The sequence below is a fragment of the Triticum aestivum genome, chromosome 4D (assembly GCF_018294505.1).
Source record: "Triticum aestivum cultivar Chinese Spring chromosome 4D, IWGSC CS RefSeq v2.1, whole genome shotgun sequence".
Taxonomy (NCBI): domain Eukaryota; kingdom Viridiplantae; phylum Streptophyta; class Magnoliopsida; order Poales; family Poaceae; genus Triticum; species Triticum aestivum.
This window is the reverse complement of record NC_057805.1, coordinates 57,938,355-57,961,965: the sequence shown is the minus strand read 5'-3', so window position 1 is coordinate 57,961,965 and position 23,611 is coordinate 57,938,355. Positions and strand designations below refer to the sequence as shown.

General features: G+C 41.3%; 1 protein-coding gene across 1 annotated transcript; it reads right to left on the bottom strand.

Annotated features, from left to right (window-relative positions):
- Window positions 1-3: 3 nt before the first annotated feature.
- LOC123096185 (protein FAM136A) lies at window positions 4-3,029 on the bottom strand. Its single transcript, XM_044517832.1, has 3 exons — window positions 2,730-3,029; window positions 1,758-1,895; window positions 4-379 (listed from the first exon to the last, which is right to left on the bottom strand). The coding sequence occupies exons 1-3, from the start codon at window positions 2,856-2,858 to the stop codon at window positions 200-202; spliced, it is 447 nt and encodes a 148-aa protein (XP_044373767.1). The 5' UTR covers window positions 2,859-3,029; the 3' UTR covers window positions 4-199.
- Between the last annotated feature and the right edge of the window lie 20,582 nt (window positions 3,030-23,611).

Genomic DNA, 23,611 nt, shown 5'->3' with positions numbered 1-23,611 from the left:
ATATAATACATGAGATTAAGATAAAAGGATGTTATGCAAAAACAACGTTTGCAACATTGAGTCTAGTATCTCTCAGCAAAAAACCCTTCTCTGGACTTCTCATGGAAGTAAATGCTCATGTTACACTAGTGTTGCTAGAGACTCTGGATAGATTCAGCTAACGATAGCAAAAACGAGCCGGGGAAAGTTTCCGATTCCTCTACTTCATATTAATGGTGGACTTGATCTGCTCAACCAGATGGGGCAGGACCCTGATGCTGTCGTCGATGGATCTGTTCACGCACGACTCCAGCTCATTGGTTGCGTCTGTCTTCATCTTCTGGAGCTTTGCTGCTTCAAACTTGTCTTGGCAGACCATCAACGAGCGATTCAACCTTTCCTGGAACAAGGAGGGATACATCTCAGCTTAGACATATGTACGCACCAGGGTGTAAATGATACAATAATTTGCGCTGACTGATATATGCTGCCTGTTATCTAACTGCTGGTTTATTCAGGTAAATCATTTACAAAATTATTAAGAAAGCTAGATGAAGTGTATGTAACCCAGCAAAGTGTAGAAAATGTATGCCCTTAAACAGCAATGCACAAAGAACAGAGCTCTGATGAAGAACCTAACCTAATGCAATTAAGCATTATATGTTTATCATGCTCAGTTGTTTGTGAATAAATGACCACCGTTCCCATGTTACATGCTTTCTTTTCCTTTGGCTGCTAAGATGTTTCAGTTTGCCAGGTTGTCACTTGCCTGCTCATGGATTCAGCAGGCAGTTTAAAAGGTTGACCTATTTGGTAATCTCCGGATCTATGCTTATTTTCAACTCCCCTTCCTATGGACTTCTCCAAACAAAGAATCTCACAGGGACATCGTTTTGATCCAGATGCTTGAGGCAGGTTTGCATAAAAAGACTGACTACACAATTGGCTGTCTTGTGACAAATAGGCAGCCGTGCAAAGTTTAGGAATGGCATGCTGAACTGGGGGCAGATTATGTAATAAACAAAATTGAGTTGGCCACTGTAGCTGCTCTAATTCTATGTTAGAAATCAGAACTAAAATAATTCAGGGAGGAAGCCAGATGATATATAATGGAGGCACAAACATTATTAGAGTTCTAACTATTGCATATTCTTGATTCTATTTTAACGACGGAGCCAACTGCACGAAGAAATATATATAGATCTGTCATCTGACCTACCTATCTGGTGGAAAGAGATTTTTCCCAAGTATTTGTTGACATGTCACGCAAACAATTATCCAAATCACTGGCTCATTGCTTATTCAAATCATGGATGGAACATATCACGTCCAAGAAAAAAAGCATGGAACATATGTATGCTATTTTACTCACAGATTAAATACATCATCAACAGATAATCATACACAAACACGGTGCGAATGCAGGTCGGCATGCACATATTTTTTTAAGCATTTGTGAAAGCCAGTGGCAACTACTGAATTCAAATGTTTCAAGTTAAATACAACTTGGTGAATATGGCATGTTCATTCAGATAGAGCATAAGTCATATGCATAATTCAATAGAAATTGAGAAGGCAGCGCAAATAGCTGCAGTTTGATTTCCACAAAGAACTACAAAGCATATGATACAGCAACAGAACTATAACTTGATTGCAAGAAATGATACATTGGCTAAACTCAATACAAACAAAGCCGGTCTTAAGTTCTTTTTTTTTCCATAGAAACTAGTATAAGATGTATGAAAAAAATAATGATAGGTGGATGAAACCGGAAGTACCTGGAACTTGGCCATCTCGGTCTCAACAACATTGTTGGCAGAAAGAGCGGGCACACCACAGTTCTCTACACAGCTGGTGATCCCCTCTTGAGTCCGTCGCCTATCGAAGCAGTCATGTGCACACTTGAAGTACTCTTTCTGAAAATCGCCAGAGAAAAATAAATCCAAACAGGCGTCAGCATTGGTGTTTCTAACCCCCTGCTACGAATATATCAAGCATATCAGCATGTTTCATGTAGAACTATCTTTTCCCCTCCCAATATGATGAGAATGGCCAGTCACCTTCAACGATTAGTGTAAAGCATGCATCCTTCCCCTTCCCAATAATGTCTCATGATTTCAAGTGCTCACACCATACAACAGAGCAATGCTAAGAAAATTACAGAGTTAGGACAAACATTACACCGAGAACCAATATACTCCCTCCGTTCCGAATTACTTGTCGTACGTATGGATGTATCTAGATGTATTTTAGTTCTAGATACATCCATTTCAGCGACGAGTAATTTGGAACGGAGGGAGTATATCAGTAAATAGTATACTTGCTCCACTACTGGGCTTACTGAAACTCCTAGATATCTAACAGCTACAATCCCCCAAAATTCAGGTCTTTCCATCTCAAATCTGTACCCTGAGTTAAAAAGAACCCCAATCATATCCCATGAACTACATTAGAACAACCCAAGCATCCAATAATCATATCCCTGGAACAGCTAGAACAACTAGCATTAGACTGCGGCGCAACTCGGCACCAACAAATTTCATGACTGCCGCAAGATTAGCATCCTCCGTCCTGAGACTACCCATCCCATGAGAAGAAGAGTAACCAAATCCCTAAATCTCGCAGAACAAATCGACGAATTCCCCCGAGATTCCGTGAACAGGCAACGGGATCCCGCTCCTCGGCCCTGAGACCGCATCCTAGAGCAAGCCCCGAATTTGGAGTCTAATAAGGCGGCGGGGCGGGCTGACCTGCAGAGTGAAGTTGACATGGTCCTGCACGCCCTCGAGGTGCTTGTGGGCGGCGACGTTCACCTCCTCCAGCTTCTTCCGGATCCGGTCCGCCACGATCCTCTCCTCCATGGAGCCCGCGTGGTCCATCGAGCTTCACGATTTGGTTCCGGCTTGGTTTGAGGAAGGGGGAGACGGGAGGGAAGGGTGCGGTCGGTCGGAAGGGGACGGAAGGTGGAGGTTGAGGGTTTAATGAGCCGCTAGGGTTCTACGGCGGCTGCAGAACCCGAACCCAACATGAGTTCAACAGTTCGGGAATACTACGACTACGACATCCTGCTTACTAACCTTTTTTACAAGAAACAACAGGGAAGACATCGCCTGTTTTTGGAATTAATAAGAATCTGTTTTCTTTTTAAGAAAAAGACACATCCAATGCAATTTTGCAAGATGATGGTCAAATTTTTGAGACCTTATTGTTGGATTTATTCTGAGAAAGTATGTTAAGGGGGTGTTTGTTTACAGGGATTTATTGGTGTAACCAAACATGAGGGACTTATAGGGATTTAAAGTGGGCATTTGGGACTTATGAAAGAAGACCCCAAGAAGAATTTATTGGGACTTTTAGTTGTAACATGGTCCATAAGTCCATGTTTAGTCCCATGAACCAAACAAATAGGGACTTTTTAGGGACTAGCGACTTTTTAGTTGGGACTAAAAAAGTCCTAGGACTTATGAAACAAATGTGGCCTAAGTATAGAAAATATAAATTAGCTTCAAGTTAGTTATTTCTTGCAACCCTACACAAGAAACGATAGACAGTTAGGCATCTCCAACGCCGACCCGTAAACCTTTCGCTTGCGTCCGGATCGCGCTGCCCGGACGTCGGAAGCCATCCAACGCGGGTCTGTATCGGTCAGTAGGGCTGTCCAGACGCGATTTCTCTCGCAAACTGAAAACAAACATGAGGAGGGGAGGGGTTTTTACGAGAGTCCGGACCAATCCTACGCCCTCTTCTGACCACCCTGGCCCACCAACACCCCTCCTCCCTCGCCTGCGTGCATTCCCGCCCGGTGCCAGCTGCCAGCATTCATGCCGCTATAGAGCGCGCCGCTCAACATTGAAGACTGCTCAGTGCGACGCGACCTCTCACTGCCTTCGCCCTTGAAGCGTCGCGGCGGCCGAGGACGCCGCCCGCAACGCGTCTCCGGTGTCCGCGCCTGTTCAAAGCCGGAGACGCTTGACTGGACGGGACGGGACGGATATCTACCACATCCGTTCAATGTCGCTGTCAGTCCGTATGCCGCCATTAAGCAGGCTCGCCAGCTGAGAAACCCACTCCGGCGCCGCGCATTGATGTACCCGGACGCCTCGCCTCACCGGAATTCGCTATATAAATGCAGCCACACTCGGCTAACTCCACACCACAACACAAGCCCCTCCACATCATCCTCCCTTGCACTGCATCCGCCATGACTGCAGGCGAAAAAGCTTTGTGGGAGAGCCTTTCCACGGAGATGAAGCAGGCGCGACCGCCGCCTGGCAGAGCCGCCATGCCAGGAGGATCGAGACCGGCTTGCCGGCCAGCTCGCCCGAGGTCTCTGGCGATAAGGACGAGACCACGATGGAGACAGGCTCCAACACACCCGCCCCGCCTCCCGCGCCTCCTGTGCACATCGGCTTCACCATGGAGCAGGCCCAGACGCACTACAACGCCGCCATGGCGGAGGTGCAGCCTGCGCCGGTGCCTCTGTCGCCGTTCCAGCAGGCGCATGAGGACCAACGGTACAACCTGTTCCTTCTGGAGCAGCACCGGCTGGCGCAGGGCCAGATCTACGGCGAGCGAGCAGGCGTGGCGAACCCCAACTTCATCGCAGAGCAGCGTGCCATCTACTATATCGTTCGCGCTCAAGCCGCCGCTCGCCAAGAAGCGGCCGGCGCGGAGGTGTAGTTGCAGGCGATTGCGGAGGAGAACAATGCCAGTCACGCCTCCTACGTGCCGCGGACGAACCATCAGGCGGCCCGGTGGGACGAAGACAGCGCCGACGCCGCCATTTCCATCGCGGACCTCCAGTCCACCGGCGACGGACAGGTTGCGGACTCCTCCGAGGATGAGTAGGCCACGGGAGGCGGCCGTGCCTTGTGTCCCATGTGGGCTGGTCTGTCTCCCGTGTTCTGCTCTTTCTCACCGGAGACCGCACCTTCACTTCATCGGTCTTATCGCCGGTGATCGGCGGATGGAGGACGACATGGGCTTGGACGCCAGGCGCCGCCGCCGTAGGATAGGTTTAGGGTCGGGTCCCTTTTTTGTTCTGGATGTTCGAAATGTAATGAAAATCTGCCGTGTTTGTATGAAATCCGTCATGTTTATATGAAATCCTGCCTTGTTTGCACGAGTTTCATCCGGTTTGTTGAAAAAGAGTTTAAAATGTATGCGACTATAGTTGGATGGCGGCCTTCCGTATTCATGCCCGGGGACGGGTGCCCCTGTCCGCAGACGGATGCGAGAGGAAATTTGCAGGTTACCATTGGAGATGCCCTTACAACTCACCCGTCTAGTCACTCTAGTGATGCGATGCTTCTTTGCAAGGATATAAAGGGTGCCTCGACCAATGGACCAATGTGACATTCAATAGACTGAGCGTCTTGTTCTTTTTCTCCCGTGGCTAATTCCACGGTGAGGCAAAAAACAATGGTTGAAATGGCTATTGTCTTTTTATATATTTTTACATACTTTTGTTTAAGTAGTTTAAAGGTTATAGCAATACATGTCTAGGTTTTTTTGCATAAAGCCAAATAAATATTGACTAACTATACACTGGTTTGCTGCCTTATTAGCACGTCGATGTCGTCACTATGTCTGTTGCCATTGACATCAGAGATTGGGGTTGACGACCTCCCATTTATTAATAAGAGACTCTCGTCATGTTTCCTCCCTACATGTCGCCAAAGAACCGAAAAAGTATCAATTGAACCCTGTCATAGATATTGAGGAGCTCTTAAGACCATAAAGATCTTGAGACACCAAGGCTTGAAAATCCTATAGGGGATCATGCGCCAACAACGTTGATGGCTTTGGATGGCTCAAGGAGCCAGAAGTTAAGAATCTTCAAATTTGTGAACCTAGGACCTCTCGTGGATAGAGGCTGACACACAAGCTATTGAAGAAGTAATGATAGGGCAAAGAGTGTAAGAAGGACACATTCAGAAACACTTACTTTGATATCGCTATAGATCCAATCAGTAAATACATGATAAATAGTTTTCACCACATTCAACAAGTATTAATGTTTAACATCCACCAGGTGAAATCCTAATCACTATACTAACAACACCTTTAAGACAAAATGATATACTTGCATTTGCATGGATGGATTTGATAGATCAAGGGTTATTTTATTAAAAAGTTTGAATGGTGGGCAGAACACCTCAACATCCTCATCGCCATAACCATCCAGTAAAGTTTAGGTCTTCATTGGCGGTCCGAAGTATTTACTCTGGTGCATTCAACTTTCCTACAATCTACTTGTACATACTGACGGTGTCTTGGCTAAGGGGAATCTCACCATGTTGACTCCCGACCTGATGGGCCGGGCTGAGGACCCCTTGTCGGTTTCGTCTTGAGCCGCATCGGGCAGTCCATGATGTATACAAAGAAGATCCGAGAAGACTTGACATACATGATAAGATGTTGAATTTGTGGAAGAATCTACCTCCTCATACGTAGTCGACTAGGATTTGTGTACCCTAGGACCCCGGTTATACTATATAAACCGAGGGGCCAGGCTCGTAGAAAGATATCATACAATCTTTTGGTACTTTGCACTCTCGATACACTCCAACGTAAGAAAGCACAAGCAAGACGTAGGTTTTTATCTCTTCGGAGAGCCTGAACTAGGGCAAAATCCATGTCTATGTTAACATTGCACCAAGACATCTAGATTAGGATACCCTACCGAGGGATCTATTAGATTCAGCTCCGGTAGTGGTGGCCCATACAGGTCCTGCTAGGTGATCGTCGCGGTTCGATGGGAGTCCAGATCACGGCTCAGGTCAGCGCCGACGTGTTCTTTCTGCTAGGGCAAATCTTCATCTTCGGTGGCGTCACCCTTGTCGCCAACTCGACTAGCCACCTCGCCAGGTCGAATCCTTCACTCCTGGCCGGATCATAAGATTAGGCAACATGGAGTACACCACAGATCTTCGCAAAGAGCTGATCTTCATGGGCTTGGGTTCTTGCCAAATCCAGGAGCAACATGTTCCGCTTTCTCCAGGCCCGATGTCAGACCTGGCCCCAAAGGAGTGTGAGAAGCCTTTACCGGGAACTGGTACTGTGATTCATGAAAGATCACATGATGTTAGATAGCATACCAATCTGCTACCCTCAGCGTGATTACCTCAAGACTTGTATGGAGGCATAAGGGTTTCCTTTGCTTCTGCTACCTCTTGAGCTTGCGTTGGTTTTTCCCTTGAAGAGGAAAGGGTGATGCAGCAAAGTAGAGTAAGTATTTCCCTCAGCTTTTGAGAACCAAGGTATCAATTCAGTAGGAGACAATGCAACAAGCCACCGAATACCTGCACAAACAAACACCAACTTGCACCCAACACGACAAAGGGGTTGTTAATCCCTTCACGGTTATTTGCAAAGTGAGATCTGATATAGATGGATAAACAGTAAAGTAATCTTTTTGGTATTTTTGGTTTATGAAACATAAAGTAAAAGATTGCAAAGAAAGTAAATAGGAAACTAAAATTGTAGATCGGAAACTCATATGATGGAAAATAGACCCGGGGGCCATAGGTTTCACTAGAGACTTCTCTCATGATAGAAAATGTTACGGTGGGTGAACAAATCACTGCCGAGTAATTGATAGAAAAGCGCAGAGTTATGATGATATCTAAGGCAATAATCATGAATATAGGCATCACGTCCATATCAAGTAGATCGACTCCTGCCTGCATCTACTACTATTACTCCACACATCGGCCGACTCCTGCCTGCATCTACTACTATTACTCCACACATCAACCGACTCCTGCCTGCATCTAGAGTATTAAGTTCATAAGAACAGAGTAACGCATTAAGAAAGATGACATGATGTAGCGGGATAAACTCAAGCAATATGATGAAAACCCCATCTTGTTATCCTCGATGGCAACAATACAATACATGTCGGTTCCCCTTCTGTCACTAGGATCGAGCACCGCAATATTGAACCCAAAGCTAAGCACTTCTCCCATTGCAAGAAAAACCAATCTAGTTGGCCAAACCAAATCGATAATTCAAAGAGACTTGCAAAGATATCAAATCAGGCATATAAGAGTTCAGAGGAGATTCAAATAATGTTCATAGATAAGCTGATCATAAATCCACAATTCATCGGATCTCAGCAAACACACCGCAAAAGAGTATTACATCGAATAGATCTCCAAGAACATTGAGGAGAACTTTGTATTGAGAATCAAAGAGAGAGAAGAAGCCATCTAGCTACTAGCTATGGACCTGTAGGTCTATGGTAAACTACTCATGCTTCATCGGAGAGGAAATGGTGTTGATGTAGAAGCCCTCCGTGGTCGAATCCCCCTTAGACAGGATGCCGGAAAAGGCCCCTAGATGGGATCTCACGGGTACAAAAGGTTGCCGTGGTGGAAAAGTGGTTTTGTGGCTCCCTTGGTAGGTTTTGGGATATTTGAGAATATATCGGTGGTGGATTCACGAGGGGCCCACAAGGGTGGGGGCACGCCCTACCCCCTGGGCGCACCTCCTGACCTGGTGGCCGACTCGTTGCTTTCTTGACGTGCACTCCAAGCCCTCTGGATGTCTTCTAGTCCAAGAAAAATCATCGCGAAAGTTTCATCCCGTTTGGACTCCGTTTGGTATTCCTTTTTTGCAAAACTCTAAAACAAGGAAAAAACAGGAACTGGCATTGGGCTCTAGGTTAATAGGTTAGTCCCAAAAATCATATAAAATAGCATATTAATGCATATAAAACATCCAAAACAGATAATATAATAGCATGGAACAATAAAAAATTATAGATACGTTGGAGACGTATCAGGCATCCCCAAGCTTAATTCATGCTCGTCCTCGAGTAGGTAAATGATAAAAACAAACTTTTTGACGTGGAATTCTACCTAACATATTTATCCATGTAATTGTCTTTATTGTGGCATGAATGTTCAGATCCGTATGATTCAAAACAAAAGTTTAATATTGGCATAAAAACAATAATACTTCAAGCATACTAACAAAATAATTATGTCTTTTCAAAATAACATGGCCAAAGAAAGCTTATCCCTACAAAATCATATAGTATGGCTATGCTCAATCTTCATCACACAAAATATTCAAATCATGCACAACCCCGATGACAAGCCAAGCAATTGTTTCATACTTTTGACGTTCTCAAACTTTTTCAACTTTCACGCAATACATGAGCATGAGCCATGGACATAGCACTATAGGTGGAATAGACGGTGGTTGTGGAGAAGACAAAAAATAAGGAGATAGTCTCACACCAACTAGGTGTATCAACGGGCTATGAAGATGCCCATCAGTAGATATCAATGTGAGTGAGTAGGGATTGCCATGCAACGGATGCACTAGAGCTATAAGTTTATGAAAGCTCAAAAAGAAAACTAAGTGGGTGTGCATCCAACTTGCTTGCTCATGAAGACCTATGGCATTTTGCGGAAGCCCATCGTTGGAATATACAAGCCAAGTTCTATAATGAAAAATTCCCACTAGTATATGAAAGTGACAATATAGGAGACTCTCTATCATGAAGATTATGGTGCTACTTTGAAGCACAAGTGTGTCAAAAGGATAGTAACATTGTCCCTTCTCTCTTTTTCTCTCAATTTTTGGGCCTTCTCTTTTTTTCGCCTTTCTCTCTCTCTCTTTTAAATTTCCTCACATGGGACAATGCTCTAATAATGAAGATCATCACACTTTTATTTAGTTACAACTCAAAAATTACAACTCGATACTAGAACAAAAATATGACTCTATGTGAATGCCTCCGGCGGTGTACCGGGATGTGCAATGAATCATGAGTGACATGTATAAAAATGATGAACGGTGGCTTTGCCACAAATACGATGTTAACTACATGATCATGCATATCAATATGACAATGACGGAGCGTGTCATAATAAATGAAACGGTAAAAAGTTGCATGGCAATATATCTCGGAATGGCTAGGAAATGCCATAATAGGTAGGTATGGTGGCTGTTTTGAGGAAGGTATATGGTGGGTTTATGGTACCGGCGAAAGTTGTGCGGTACAAGAGAGGCTAGCAATGGCGGAAAGGTGAGAGTGCGTATAATCCATGGACTCAACATTAGTCATAAAGAGCTCACATACTTATTGCAAAAATCTATTAGTCATCTAAACAAAGTACTACGTGCATGCTCCTAGGGGGATAGATTGGTAGGAAAAGACCATCGCTCGTCCTCGACCGCCACTCATAAGGAAGACAATCAAAAAATATCTCATGCTCCAACTTCGTTACATAATGGTTCACCATACGTGCATGCTACGGGACTCACAAACCTTCTCAAATTCAAAACTACTTACTAGCATGACTCTAATATCACCATCTTCATATCTCAAAACAATCATAAGGAATCAAACTTCTCATAGTATTCAATGCACTTTATATGAAAGTTTTTATTATATGCCTCTTGGATGTCTATCATATTAGGACTAATTTATAACCAAAGCAAATTACCATGCTGTTTTCAAAGACTCTCAAAATAATATAAGTGAAGTACGAGAGTTCAACAATTTCTATAAAATAAAACCACCACCGTGCTCTAAAAGGATATAAGTGAAGCACTAGAGCAAAATTGCCTAGCTCAAAAGATATAAGTGAAGCACATAGAGTATTCTAATAAATCAGGATTCATGTGTGTCTCTCTCAAAAGGTGTATACAGCAAGGATGATTGTGGAAAACTAAAAAGCAAAGACTCAAATCATACAAGACGCTCCAAGCAAAATACATATCATGTGGTGAATAAAAATATAGCCTCAAGTAAAATTACCGATAGACGAAGACGAAAGAGGGGATGCCTTCCCGGGGCATCCCCAAGCTTAGGCTCTTGGTTGTACTTGAATATTACCTTGGGGTGCCTTGGGCATCCCCAAGCTTAGGCTCTTGCCACTCCTTAGTCCATAGTCCATCAAATCCTTACCCAAAACTTGAAAACTTCACAACACAAAACTCAACAGAAAATCTCGTAAGCTTCGTTAGTATAAGAAAATAAATCACCACTTTTGGTACTTTGTGAACTCATTCTTTATTTATATTGGTGTAATATCTACTGTATTCCAACTTTTCCATGGTTCATACCCCCTGATACTAGCCATAGATTCATCAAAATAAGCAAACAACACGCAAAAAAAGAATCTGTCAAAAACAGAACAGTTTGTAGCAATTTGAATATATCAAATACTTCTGGAACTCCAAAAATCCCGAGAAATTAGGAAGTCCTAAGAAATTTGTCTATTAATCCTCTGCAAAAATAATAAACTAAAAATCACTCTTCAGCTAAAGTGAGAATTGTTTTCGTGAGCGTAAGAGTTTTTGTTTTTCAGCAAGATCAAATAATCAACTATCACCGTAGGCTATCCCAAAGGTCTTACTTGGCACAAACACTAATTAAAATACAAAACCACATCTAACCAGAGGCTAGATGAATTATTATTGCAAAACAGGACCTAAAAAGCAAAAGCAAAAATAAAATTGGGTTGCCTCCCAACAAGCGCTATTGTTTAACGCCCTTAGCTAGGCATAAAACACGAATAGATCTAAGTGTTATCATCTTTGGCATGGAATCCATAAGTGGCTCTCATAATAGTTTCATAAGGCAATTTAATTTTCTTTCTAGGTAAGTGTTCCATGCCTTTACTTAACGGAAATTGGAATCTAATGTTTACTTCTTTCATATCAATAATTGCATCAATCGTTCTAAGGAAAGGTCTACCTAGAATAATAGGACATGTAGGATTGCAATCTATATCAAGAACAATGAAATCTACGGGCACATAGTTCCTATTTGCAACAATAAGAACATCATTAATCCTTCCCATAGGTTTCTTAATAGTGGAATCCGCAAGATGCAAATTTAAGGAACAATCATCAAATTAATGGAAACCTAACACATCACATAAAGTTTTTGGAATCGTGGAAACACTAGCACCCAAATCACACAAAGCATAGAATTCATAATCTTTAATCTTAATCTTAATAGTAGGTTCCCACTCATCATAAAGTTTTCTAGGGATAGAAACTTCCAATTCAAGCTTTTCTTCAAAAGATTGCATCATTGCATCAACGCTATGTTTAGTAAAAGCTTTGTTTTGATTATAAGCATGAGGAGAATTCAACATGGATTGAAACAAGGAAATACAATCTATTAAAGAATAATTATCATAATTAAATTCCTTGAAATCCAAAAGAGTGGGTTCATTGCTATTTAAAGTTTTGACCTCTCCAATCACACTTTTATCAATTTTTGCATCAAGATCTAAAAACTCCGAATCATTGGGACGCCTTCTAACTAAAGTTGACTCATCTCCAGTCCCATATTTATCAAGATTTATATTGGAAAACAAAGATTCAATAGAAGTCACATCTATTACTTTAAGATCTTCATCATTATTCCGATGGAAACTAGAAGAACACGCTTTTATAAACCAATCCTTTTTAGCACGCATCTTAGCGGTTCTTTCTTTGCACTCATCAATCGAAATTCTCATGGCTTTGAGAGACTCATTGATATCATGCTTAGGCGGAATAGATCTAAGTTTCAAAGAATCAACATCAAGAGAAATTATATCCACATTCCTAGCCAAATCATCATTCTTAAGCAATTTTTCTTCAATCAAAGCATTGGAATTCTTTTGCGAACTCATAAATTCTTTAACAATATTCTCAAAATCAGAGGGCATCTTATTACAATTTCCATAAGAATTGTTGTAGGAATTACCATAATTATTAGAGGAATTACTAGGAAAAGGCCTAGGATTAAAATTACCTCTATACGCGTTATTACCAAAATTGTTCCTACCAACAAAATTCACGTCCATAGATTCATTATTATTCTCAATCAAAGTAGACAAAGGCATATCATTAGGATCAGTAGGAGCACTCTTGCTAGCAAATAATTTCATAAGCTCATCCATCTTTCCACTCAAAACATTAATCTCTTCAATCGCATGCACTTTTTTACTAGTGGAAGATCTTTCGGTATGCCATTGAGAATAATTAACCATAATATTATCTAGGAGTTTAGTAGCTTATCCTAAAGTAATTTCCATAAAAGTACCTCCCGCGGCCGAATCTAAAAGATTTCTAGAAGCAAAATTCAATCTGGCATACATTTTTTGTATAATCATCCACAAATTCAAACCATGAGTAGGGCAATTTCGTATCATCAATTTCATCCTCTCCCAAGATTGTGCAACATGTTCATGATCAAGTTGTTTAAAATTCATAATATCGTTCCTAAGGGAGATGATCTTAGCGGGAGGAAAATACTTGGAGATAAAAGCATCATTGCACTTATTCCATGAATCAATACTATTAGGCAAAGATGAAAACCAAGTTTTAGCATGATCTCGAAGTGAGAATGGAAATAGCTTCAATTTAACAATATCATTATCCACATCTTTTTCTTTTGCATATCACACAAATCAATAAAATTATTAAGATGGGATATGGCATCTTCATTGGGAAGGCCGGAAAATTGATCTTTCATAACAAGATTCAGCAAAGCGGTATTAATTTCACAAGATTCCGCATTAGTAGCGGGAGCAATCGGAGTACTAATAAAATCATTGTTGTTGGTATTCGAAAAGTCACACAATTTGGTATTATCTTGAGCCATCGTGACAAAGCAAGCAATCCAACACACGAGCACACAAAAAGCAAGCGAAGAAGACGAACAGAAGAGGGGTGAAGAAAAGGCGAATCTTTTTGAAAATCATTTTATAAGTGGGGGAGAGGAAAACGAGAGGCGAATGGCAAATAATGTAATGCAAGGGATGAGAGTTTATGATGGGTACTTGTTATGTCCCGGCTTGGCGTAGATCTCCCCGGCGACGGCGCCAGAAATTCTTCCTCCTACCTCTTGAGCTTGCGTTGGTTTCCCATGAAGAGGAAATGGTGATGCATCAAAGTAGAGTAAGTATTTCCCTCAGCTTTTGAGAACCAAGGTATCAATCTAGTAGGAGACAACGCAACAAGCCACCGAATACCTGCACAAACAAACACCAACTTGCACCCAACGCGACAAAGGGGTCGTCAATCCCTTCACGGTTATTTGCAAAGTGAGATCTGATATAGATGGATAAACGGTAAAGTAATATTTTTGGTATTTTTGCTTTATGAAATAGAAAGTAAAATATTGCAAAGAAAGTAAATAGGAAACTAAAATTGTAGATCAGAAACTTATATGATGGAAAATAGACCCCGGGGCCATAGGTTTCACTAGAGGCTTCTCTCATGATAGAAAATATTACGGTGGGTGAACAAATTACTGCCGAGCAATTGATAGAAAAGCGCAAAGTTATGACGATACCTAAGGCAATGATCATGAATAGGCATCACAACCGTATCAAGTAGACCGAATCCTGCCTGCATCTATGATAACCCACAAGTATAAGGGATCGCAACAGTTTTCGAGGGTAGAGTATTCAACCCAAATTTATTGATTCGACACAAGGGGAGCCAAAGAATATTCCCAAGTATTAGCAGTTGAGTTGTCAATTCAACCACACCTGGATAACTTAGTATCTGCAGCAAAGTATTTAGTAGCAAAGTAGTATGATAGTAACGGTAACAGTGGCAAAAGTAATAGTAGCAGTTTTGTAATGATTGTAATAGTGGCAACGGAAAAGTAAACAAGCGAAGAACAATATGTGAAAAGCTCGTAGGCATTGGATCGGTGATGGAGAATTATGCCGAATGCGGTTCATCATGTAACAGTCATAACATAGGGTGACACAGAACTAGCTCCAATTCATCAATGTAATGTAGGCATGTATTCCGAATATAGTCATACGTGCTTATGGAAAAGAACTTGCATGACATCTTTTGTCCTACCCTCCCGTGGCAGCGGGGTCCTATTGGAAACTAAGGGATATTAAGGCCTCCTTTTAATAGAGTACCAGACCAAAGCATTAACACATAGTGAATACATGGACTCCTCAAACTACGGTCATCACCGGGAGTGGTCCCGATTATTGTAACTTCGGGGTTGCCGGATCATAACACATAGTAGGTGACTATCGACTTGCAAGATAGGATCAAGAACTCACATATATTCATGAAAACATAATAGGTTCAGATCTGAAATCATGGCACTCGGGCCCTAGTGACAAGCATTAAGCATAGCAAAGTCATAGCAACATCAATCTCAAAACATAGTGGATACTAGGGATCAAACCTAACAAAACTAACTCGATTACATGATAAATCTCATCCAACCCATCACCGTCCAGCAAGCCTACGATGGAATTACTCACGCACAACGGTGAGCATCATGAAATTGGTGATGGAGGATGGTTGATGATGACGATGGCGACGGATTCCCCTCTCCGGAGCCCCGAACGGACTCCATATCATCCCTCCCGAGAGAGTTTAGGGCTTGGCGGCGGCTCCGTATCGTAAAACGCGATGAATCTTTCTCTCTAATTTTTTTCTCCCTGAACACGAATATATAGAGTTGGAGTTGAGGTCGGTGGAGCTCCAGGGGGCCCACGAGGCAGGGGGCGCGCCTTGGGGGGTAGGCGCGCCCCCACCCTCGTGGACAGGGTGTGGGCCCCCTGGTCTTGATTCTTTCGCCAGTATTTTTTATTAATTCCAAAATAATTCTCCGTTGATTTTCAGGTCATTCCGAGAACTTTTATTTCTGCACAAAAATAACACCATGGTAATTCTGCTGAAAACTGCGTCAGTCCGGCTTAGTTCCATTCAAATCATGAAAGTTAGAGTCCAAAACAAGGGCAAAAGTGTTTGGAAAAGTAGATACGATGGAGGCGTATCAACTCCCCCAAGCTTAAACTTTTGCTTGTCCTCAAGCAATTTAGTTGATAAACTGAAAGTGATAAAGAAAAACTTCTACAAACTCTGTTTGCTCTTGTTGTTGTAAATATATAAAGCCAGCATTCAAGTTTTCAGCAAAGATTATGAACTAACCATATTCACAATAACATTTAGGTCTCATTTTTACTCATGTCAATGGCATAATCAACTAGCGAGCAATAATAATAAATCTTGGATGACAACACTTTCTCAAAACAATCATAATATGATATAACAAGATGGTATCTCGCTAGCCCTTTCTGAGACCGCAAAACATAAATGCAGAGCACCTTTAAAGATCAAGGACTGACTAAACATTGTAATTCATGGTAAAAGAGATCCAGTCATACCCAATATAAATTAATAGCAATGGATGCAAATGACAGCGGTGCTCTCCAGCTGGTGCTTTTTAATAAGAGGGTGATGACTCAACATGAAAGTAAATAGATAGGCCCTCCGCAGAGGGAAGCGGAGATTTGTAGAGGTGCCAGAGCTCGATTTTAAAGCAGAGATAAATAATATTTTGAGCGGCATACTTTCATTGTCAACATAACAACCAAGAGATGGCGATATCTTCCATGCTACACACATTATAGGCTATTCCCAAACAGAATGGTAAAGCTTATACTCCCCCTCCACCAACAAGCATCAATCCATGGCTTGCTCGAAACAACGAGTGCCTCCAACTAACAAGAGTCCCGGGGGAGTTTTGTTTGCAATTATTTTGATTTGATTTGCATAAAGCATGGGACTGGGCATCCCGGTGACCACCCATTTTCTCGTGAGTGAGGAGCGGAGTCCACTCCTCTTGAGAATAACCCGCCTAGATGGAAGATACAGACAACCCTAGTTGATACATGAGCTATTCGAGTATGCAAAATAGAATTTCATTTGAAGGTTTAGAGTTTGGCACATACAAATTTACTTGGAACGGCAGGTAGATACTGCATATAGGAAGGTATGGTGGACTCATATGGAATAACTTTGGGGTTTAAGGGATTGGATGCACAAGCAGTATTCCCGCTTAGTACAAGTGAAGGCTAGCAAAAGACTGGGAAGCGACCAACTAGAGAGCGACAATAGTCATGAACATGCATTAAAATTAATAAACATTGAGTGCAAGCATGAGTAGGATATAATCCACCATGAACATAAATATCATGAAGGCTATGTTGATTTTGTTTCAACTCCATGCGTGAACATGTACCAAGTCAAGTCACTCGAATCATTCAAAGGAGGATACCACCCTATCATACCACATCACAACCATTTTAATAGCATGTTGGCACGCAAGGTAAACCATTATAAACTCCTAGCTAATTAAGCATGACATAAGCAACTATAATCTCTAATTGTCATTGCAAACATGTTTATTCATAATAGGCTGAATCAGGAACGATGAACTAATCATATTTACAAAAACAAGAGAGGTCGAGTTCGTACCAGCTTTTCTCATCTCAATCAGTCCATCATATATCGTCATAATTGCCTTTCACTTGCACGACCGAACGATGTGACTAATAATAATAGTGCACGTGCATTGGACTAAGCTGGAATCTGCGAGCATTCAATAAACAGGAGAAGACAAGGCAATATGGGCTCTTAGTTAAATCAACAATAATGCATATAAGAGCCACTTCAACAATTTTATTATGGTCTTCTCCTATCGACCCCCAAAGAAAAGAAAAGAAATAAAACTATTTACACGGGATAGCTCCCAACAAGCAAAAGAAGAACGGGAAATCTTTTTGGGTTTTCTTTTAATTGTTACTACTACAGCAAGAAAATAAGCTAGCTAAAAGCTACTAATATTTTTTTTGGTTTTCTTAAGGTTTATCGAACACACAAGAAGAAAGCATAAAAAGGAAAATAAACTAGCATGGATATTACAGTGAAAAAGTATGAGCACCGACATCTAGCAATGAGTGTGTAAACATGAATGTAATGTCGGTGAGAGATACGTACTCCCCCAAGCTTAGGCTTTTGGCCTAAGTTGGTCTATTGCCACGGCTGGCCTGGCAGATATCCAAAGTTATAGTTGGGGTCGTACTGAGATGCAGCGGCTATTGCATCGTGGGCTGCAGCTTGGAGGCGGGCTGTCTCTGTCCTCCTCTTATACTCGCCCGCCTCCTCTCTGGTTATAAAATATCTTCCTTTTGCCTGAAAGTCAAAGAAAGTAGGAGCAGGGAGAGCGACGTGATAGGTGCGTCGTTTGTCAAAGATTAGTCGGTACTGGAGGAACTGATCGTTCCTCTCAACAAACTGATGACGAACCATAGCCTCATAATATAAATAAACATGAGGCAACTCAACATCATACTCACGTAAGGGTATTCCAAGAAAATTAGCTAGACGGGTTGCATAAATTCCGCCAAAGAAATCTCCATTAATTCTATTATTATGCAACCTACGTGCAACAATGGCTCCCAAATTATAATGTTTATCTCCTAATACAGCACTCCTGAGAACACTGAGGTCAGGGACACACATGTGACATGCTTCATCCTTACCATTTATGCACCTACCTATGAAGAGAGCAAAACAATGTATAGCAGGAAAATGAATGCTCCCTATGGTAGCTTGTGTTATATCTCTAGACTCCCCTACAGTTATACTAGCAAGAAAATCTCTAAACTCAGATTTGCGAGGCTCACTAGTGCTACCCCATTGTGGAAGTTTGCAAGCAGTGCTAAAATCCTCTAAGTCCATAGTGTAAGAATTTTCATAAAGATCAAACAGGACAGTTTGAGAATTGCGTGATGATGAAAATTCAAACCTCCTCACAAAGGAATCAGTGAGATAGTGGTACTGACGGCACTTATCTGCCTTGAAGCTCACAAGATCAGCGTTACGCACATATGCATTAAATTCTTCCTTGATTCCTGCTCGATCCATGAAGTCCTCTGAAGGCCATTCACAAGCCCGCACTTGAGCTTCCCTTGGTGGTTCATCGTCGGCATCACGCATTGCGAGCCTGGGTCCTTGCTTCCTTGAAGGGCCACCTTGGTACATTTTCCTAAACATATTTCTTCCTCTGAAAAATTTCTGAAAATTTTAGTAACTTCAAATAAAAGTGAACCAAACTCAACAAAATTGATAACAACTACTCCCACAAGTGCCTAGAGACTATATCATGCATTAGAACTACTTGGAACCATATAAATTTGACATGCAAGCTCAAGAACATGGTCACCTAGGCAGCAAAAATTTGCAATGAATAAAGCATTAGAACAAAAACTAATTGGACCATTGTTGGAGTCACATACCAAGGAACAATCCCGCAAAGCAGTTTTGTGAGAGGTGCTTTGAGCAAGGAGATCGAAAATCGCAGCAAAATGAGCTAGAACTCGTGCTTGAGCTGGTTGGTGGTTTTTTTGGGAGGAAGGAGTGTGTGGTGGTTCGAATAAGTGGAGGGGAGCCACCATGGGCCCACGAGGCAGGGGGCGCGCCCAGGGGGTGGGCGCGCCCTGGACCCTCGTGGCCAGGTGCTTGCTCACCCTGTTGTGTTCTCAGTGCCAGATATTCTCAAATATTCTAGAAAAAATCATATTTCATTTTCGGGACATTTGGAGAACTTTTATTTTTGGGGTATTTTTTATTGCATGGATAATTCAGAAAACTGACAGAAAATACTATTTTTACTTTATTCATTGTAAATAACAGAAAGTAAAAGGAGGGTACAGAAGGTTGTGCTTTATAACTTCATCCATCTCATGCTCATCAAAAGGAATCCACTAACAAGGTTGATCAAGTCTTGTTAACAAACTCATTCCGAATTGCATAAAACTGGAGAAATTTCGAATAACACTATGTTACCTCAACGGGGATATGGACGTCCCCAATAATAAGAATATCATATTTCTTCTTGATAGTAGGAAGAGGAAATTCAAAACCTCCAAAAATAATCGATGGAATTTTTCCAATAGAATTGATACTGTGGACTTGAGGTTGTTTCCTCGGAAAGTGTACCGTATGCTCATTACCATTAACATGAAAAGTGACATTGCCTTTGTTGCAATCAATAACAGACCCTGCAGTATTCAAAAAGGGTCTTCCAAGAATAATAGACATACTATCGTCCTCGAGAATATCAAGAATAACAAAGTCCGTTAAAATAGTAACATTTGCAACCACAACAGGCACATCCTCACAAATACCGACATGTATAGCAGTTGATTTATCGGCCATTTGCAAAGATATTTCAGTAGGTGTCAACTTATTCAAATCAAGTCTACGATATAAAGAGAGAGGCATAGCACTAACACCGGCTCCAAGATCACATAAAGCAGTTCGAACATAATTTCTTTTAATGGAGCATGGTATAGTGGGTACTCCTGGATCTCCAAGTTTCTTTGGTATTCCACCCTTAAAAGTATAATTAGCAAGCATGGTGGAAATTTCAGCTTCCGGTATCTTTCTTTTATTTGTAACAATCTCCTTCATATACTTGGCATAAGGATTCATTTTGAGCATATCAGTCAAACGCATACGTAAAAAGATAGGTCTAATCATTTCAGCAAAGCGCTCAAAATCCTCATCATCCTTTTTCTTGGATGGTTTGGGAGGAAAAGGCATGGGTTTCTGAACCCATGGTTCTCTTTCTTTACCGTGCTTCCTAGCAACAAAGTCTCTCTTATCATAATGTTGATTCTTTGATTGTGGGTTATCAAGATCAACAACAGGTTCAATTTCTACATCATTGTTATTACTAGGTTGAGCATCAACATGAACATTATCATTAACATTATCACTAGGTTCATGTTCATCACCAGATTGTGTTTCAGCATCAGAAATAGAAATATCATTGGGATTCTCAGGTGTGTCTACAACAGGTTCACTAGAAGCATGCAAAGTCATATCATTTTTCTTTTTCTTCCTCTTAGAAGGACTAGGTGAATCTACATTAGTTCTCTGAGAATCTTGCTCAATTCTCTTGGGGTGACCTTCAGGATACAAAGGTTCCTGAGTCACTTTACCCCCTCTAGTTGCAACTCTATCAGCAAAGTCATTATTTTTACTATTTAATTCATTGAGCAAATCATTCTGAGCTTTAAGTACTTGTTCTACTTGAGTGGTGACCATAGAAGCATGTTTACTAATAAGTTTAAGTTCACCTTTAACTCTAGACATATAATCACTCAAGTGTCCAATCATAGAAGCATTGCATTTTAATTCCCTACCAAAATAAGCATTGAAGTCTTCTTGCTTAACCATAAAATTATCAAACTCATCCAAACATTGGCTAGCAAACTTAGTAGGCGGGATTTCAACTTTATCATATCTATATAGAGAGAATTTACCTTTACTACCTGTGTCGGGTTATCAAGACCATGTGTTTCTTCAATAGGTGATGAATTAAGACCATATATTTCTTCAACAGGCGGTAAATTAAGACCATGTATTTCTTCAATAGGAGGTAAATTCTTAACATCTTCAGCTCTAATACCCTTTTCTTTCATAGATTTCTTTGCCTCTTGCATATCTTCAGGATTGAGAAATAGAACACCCCTTTTCTTCGGAGTTGGCTTAGGAGTTGGTTCAGGAAGTGTCCAATTGTTTGCATTAGTCAACATATTATTCAATCTTGATCAACAGTTCTTTCCCTGAAAACACAACCAGCACAACTATCCAGGTGGTCTCTGGAAGCATCGGTTAGTCCATTATAAAAGATATCAAGTATTTCATTTTTCTTGAGAGGATGATCAGGCAAAGCATTAAGTAATTGGAGAAGCCTCCCCCAAGCTTATGGGAGACTCTCTTCTTCAATTTGCACAAAATTATATATTTCCCTTAAAACAGTTTGTTTCTTATGAGCAGGGAAATATTTAGCAGAAAAGTAATAAATCATATCCTGGGGACTACGCACACAACTAGGATCAAGAGAATTAATCCATATCTTAGCATCACCCTTTAATGAGAAAAAAATATTTTAAGGATATAATAGTAGCGAGTTTTCTCATCATTAGTGAACAGGGTGGCTATATCATTTAATTTAGTAAGATGTGCCACAACAATTTCAGATTCATAGCCATAAAAAGGATCAGATTCAACCAAAGTAATTATATCAGGGTCGACAGAGAACTCATAATCCTTATCAGTAACTAGGTGAAGTAGCATAAGCAGGATCATATTTCATTCTAGCATTCAAAGTTTTTTCTTTAAGCTTACCTAATAATTTCTTAAGATCACTCCTATCATTGCAAGCAAGAAAGTCTCTAGCAGTTCCTTCATCCATAACATAACCCTCAGGCACAACAGGCAATTCATATCTAGGGGGAGAATCTTCATCATCACTTTCATCAATATTATCAGTTTCAATAATTTCATTCTCTCTAGCCCTAGCAAGTTGTTCATCAAGAAATTCACCAAGTGCCACAGTAGTATCAACCATAGAAGTAGTTTCATCATAAGTATCATGCATAGCAGAAGTGGCATCATCAATAACATGCGACATATCAGAATTAATAGCAGAAGCAGGTTTAGGTGTCGCAAGCTTGCTCAAAATAGAAGGTGAATCAAGTGCAGAGCTAGATGGCAGTTCCTTACCTCCCCTCGTAGTTGAGGGATAAATTTTAGTTTTCTCGTCTTTCAAGTTCCTCATAGTGACCAGCAGATATAAATCCCAAGTAACTCAAAGAATAGAGCTATGCTCCCCGGCAACGGCGCCAGAAAATAGTCTTGATAACCCACAAGTATAGGGGATTGCAACAGTTTTCGAGGATAGAGTATTCAACCCAAATTTATTGATTCGACACAAGGGGAGCCAAAGAATATTCTCAAGTATTAGCAGTTGAGTTGTCAATTCAACCACACCTGGATAACTTAGTATCTGCAACAAAGTATTTAGTAGCAAAGTAGTATGATAGTAACGGTAACAGTGGCAAAAGTAATAGTAGCAGTTTTGTAATGATTGTAACAGTGGCAACGGAAAAGTAAACAAGCGAAGAACAATATGTGAAAAGCTCGTAGGCATTGGATCGGTGATGGAGAATTATGCCAGATGCGATTCATCATGTAACAGTCATAACATAGGGTGACACAGAACTAGCTCCAATTCATCAATGTAATGTAGGCATGTATTCCGAATATAGTCATACATGCTTATGGAAAAGAACTTGCATGTCATCTTTTATCCTACCCTCCCGTGGCAGCAGGGTCCTATTGGAAACTAAGGGATATTAAAGCCTCCTTTTAATAGAGTACCGGACCAAAGCATTAACACATAGTGAATACATGGACTCCTCAAACTACGGTCATCACCGGGAGTGGTCCCGATTATTGTCACTTCGGGGTTGCCGGATCATAACACATAGTAGGTGACTATAGACTTGCAAGATAGGATCAAGAACTCACATATATTCATGAAACATAATAGGTTCATATCTAAAATCATGGCACTCGGGCCCTAGTGACAAGCATTAAGCATAGCAAAGTCATAGCAACATCAATCTCAGAACATAGTGGATACTAGGGATCAAACCCTAACAAAACTAACTCGCTTACATGATAAATCTCATCCAACCCATCACCGTCCAGCAAGCCTACGATGGAATTACTCACGCACGGCGGTGAGCATCATGAAATTGGTGATGGAGGATGGTTGATGATGACGTTGGCGACGAATTCCCCTCTCCGGAGCCCCGAACGGACTCCAGATCAGCCCTCCCGAGAGAGTTTAGGGCTTGGCGGCGGCTCCGTATCGTAAAACGCGATGAATCTTTCTCTCTGATTTTTCTCTCCCCGAACACGAATATATAGAGTTGTAGTTGAGGTCGGTGGAGCTCCAGGGGCCCACGAGGACGGGGGCGCA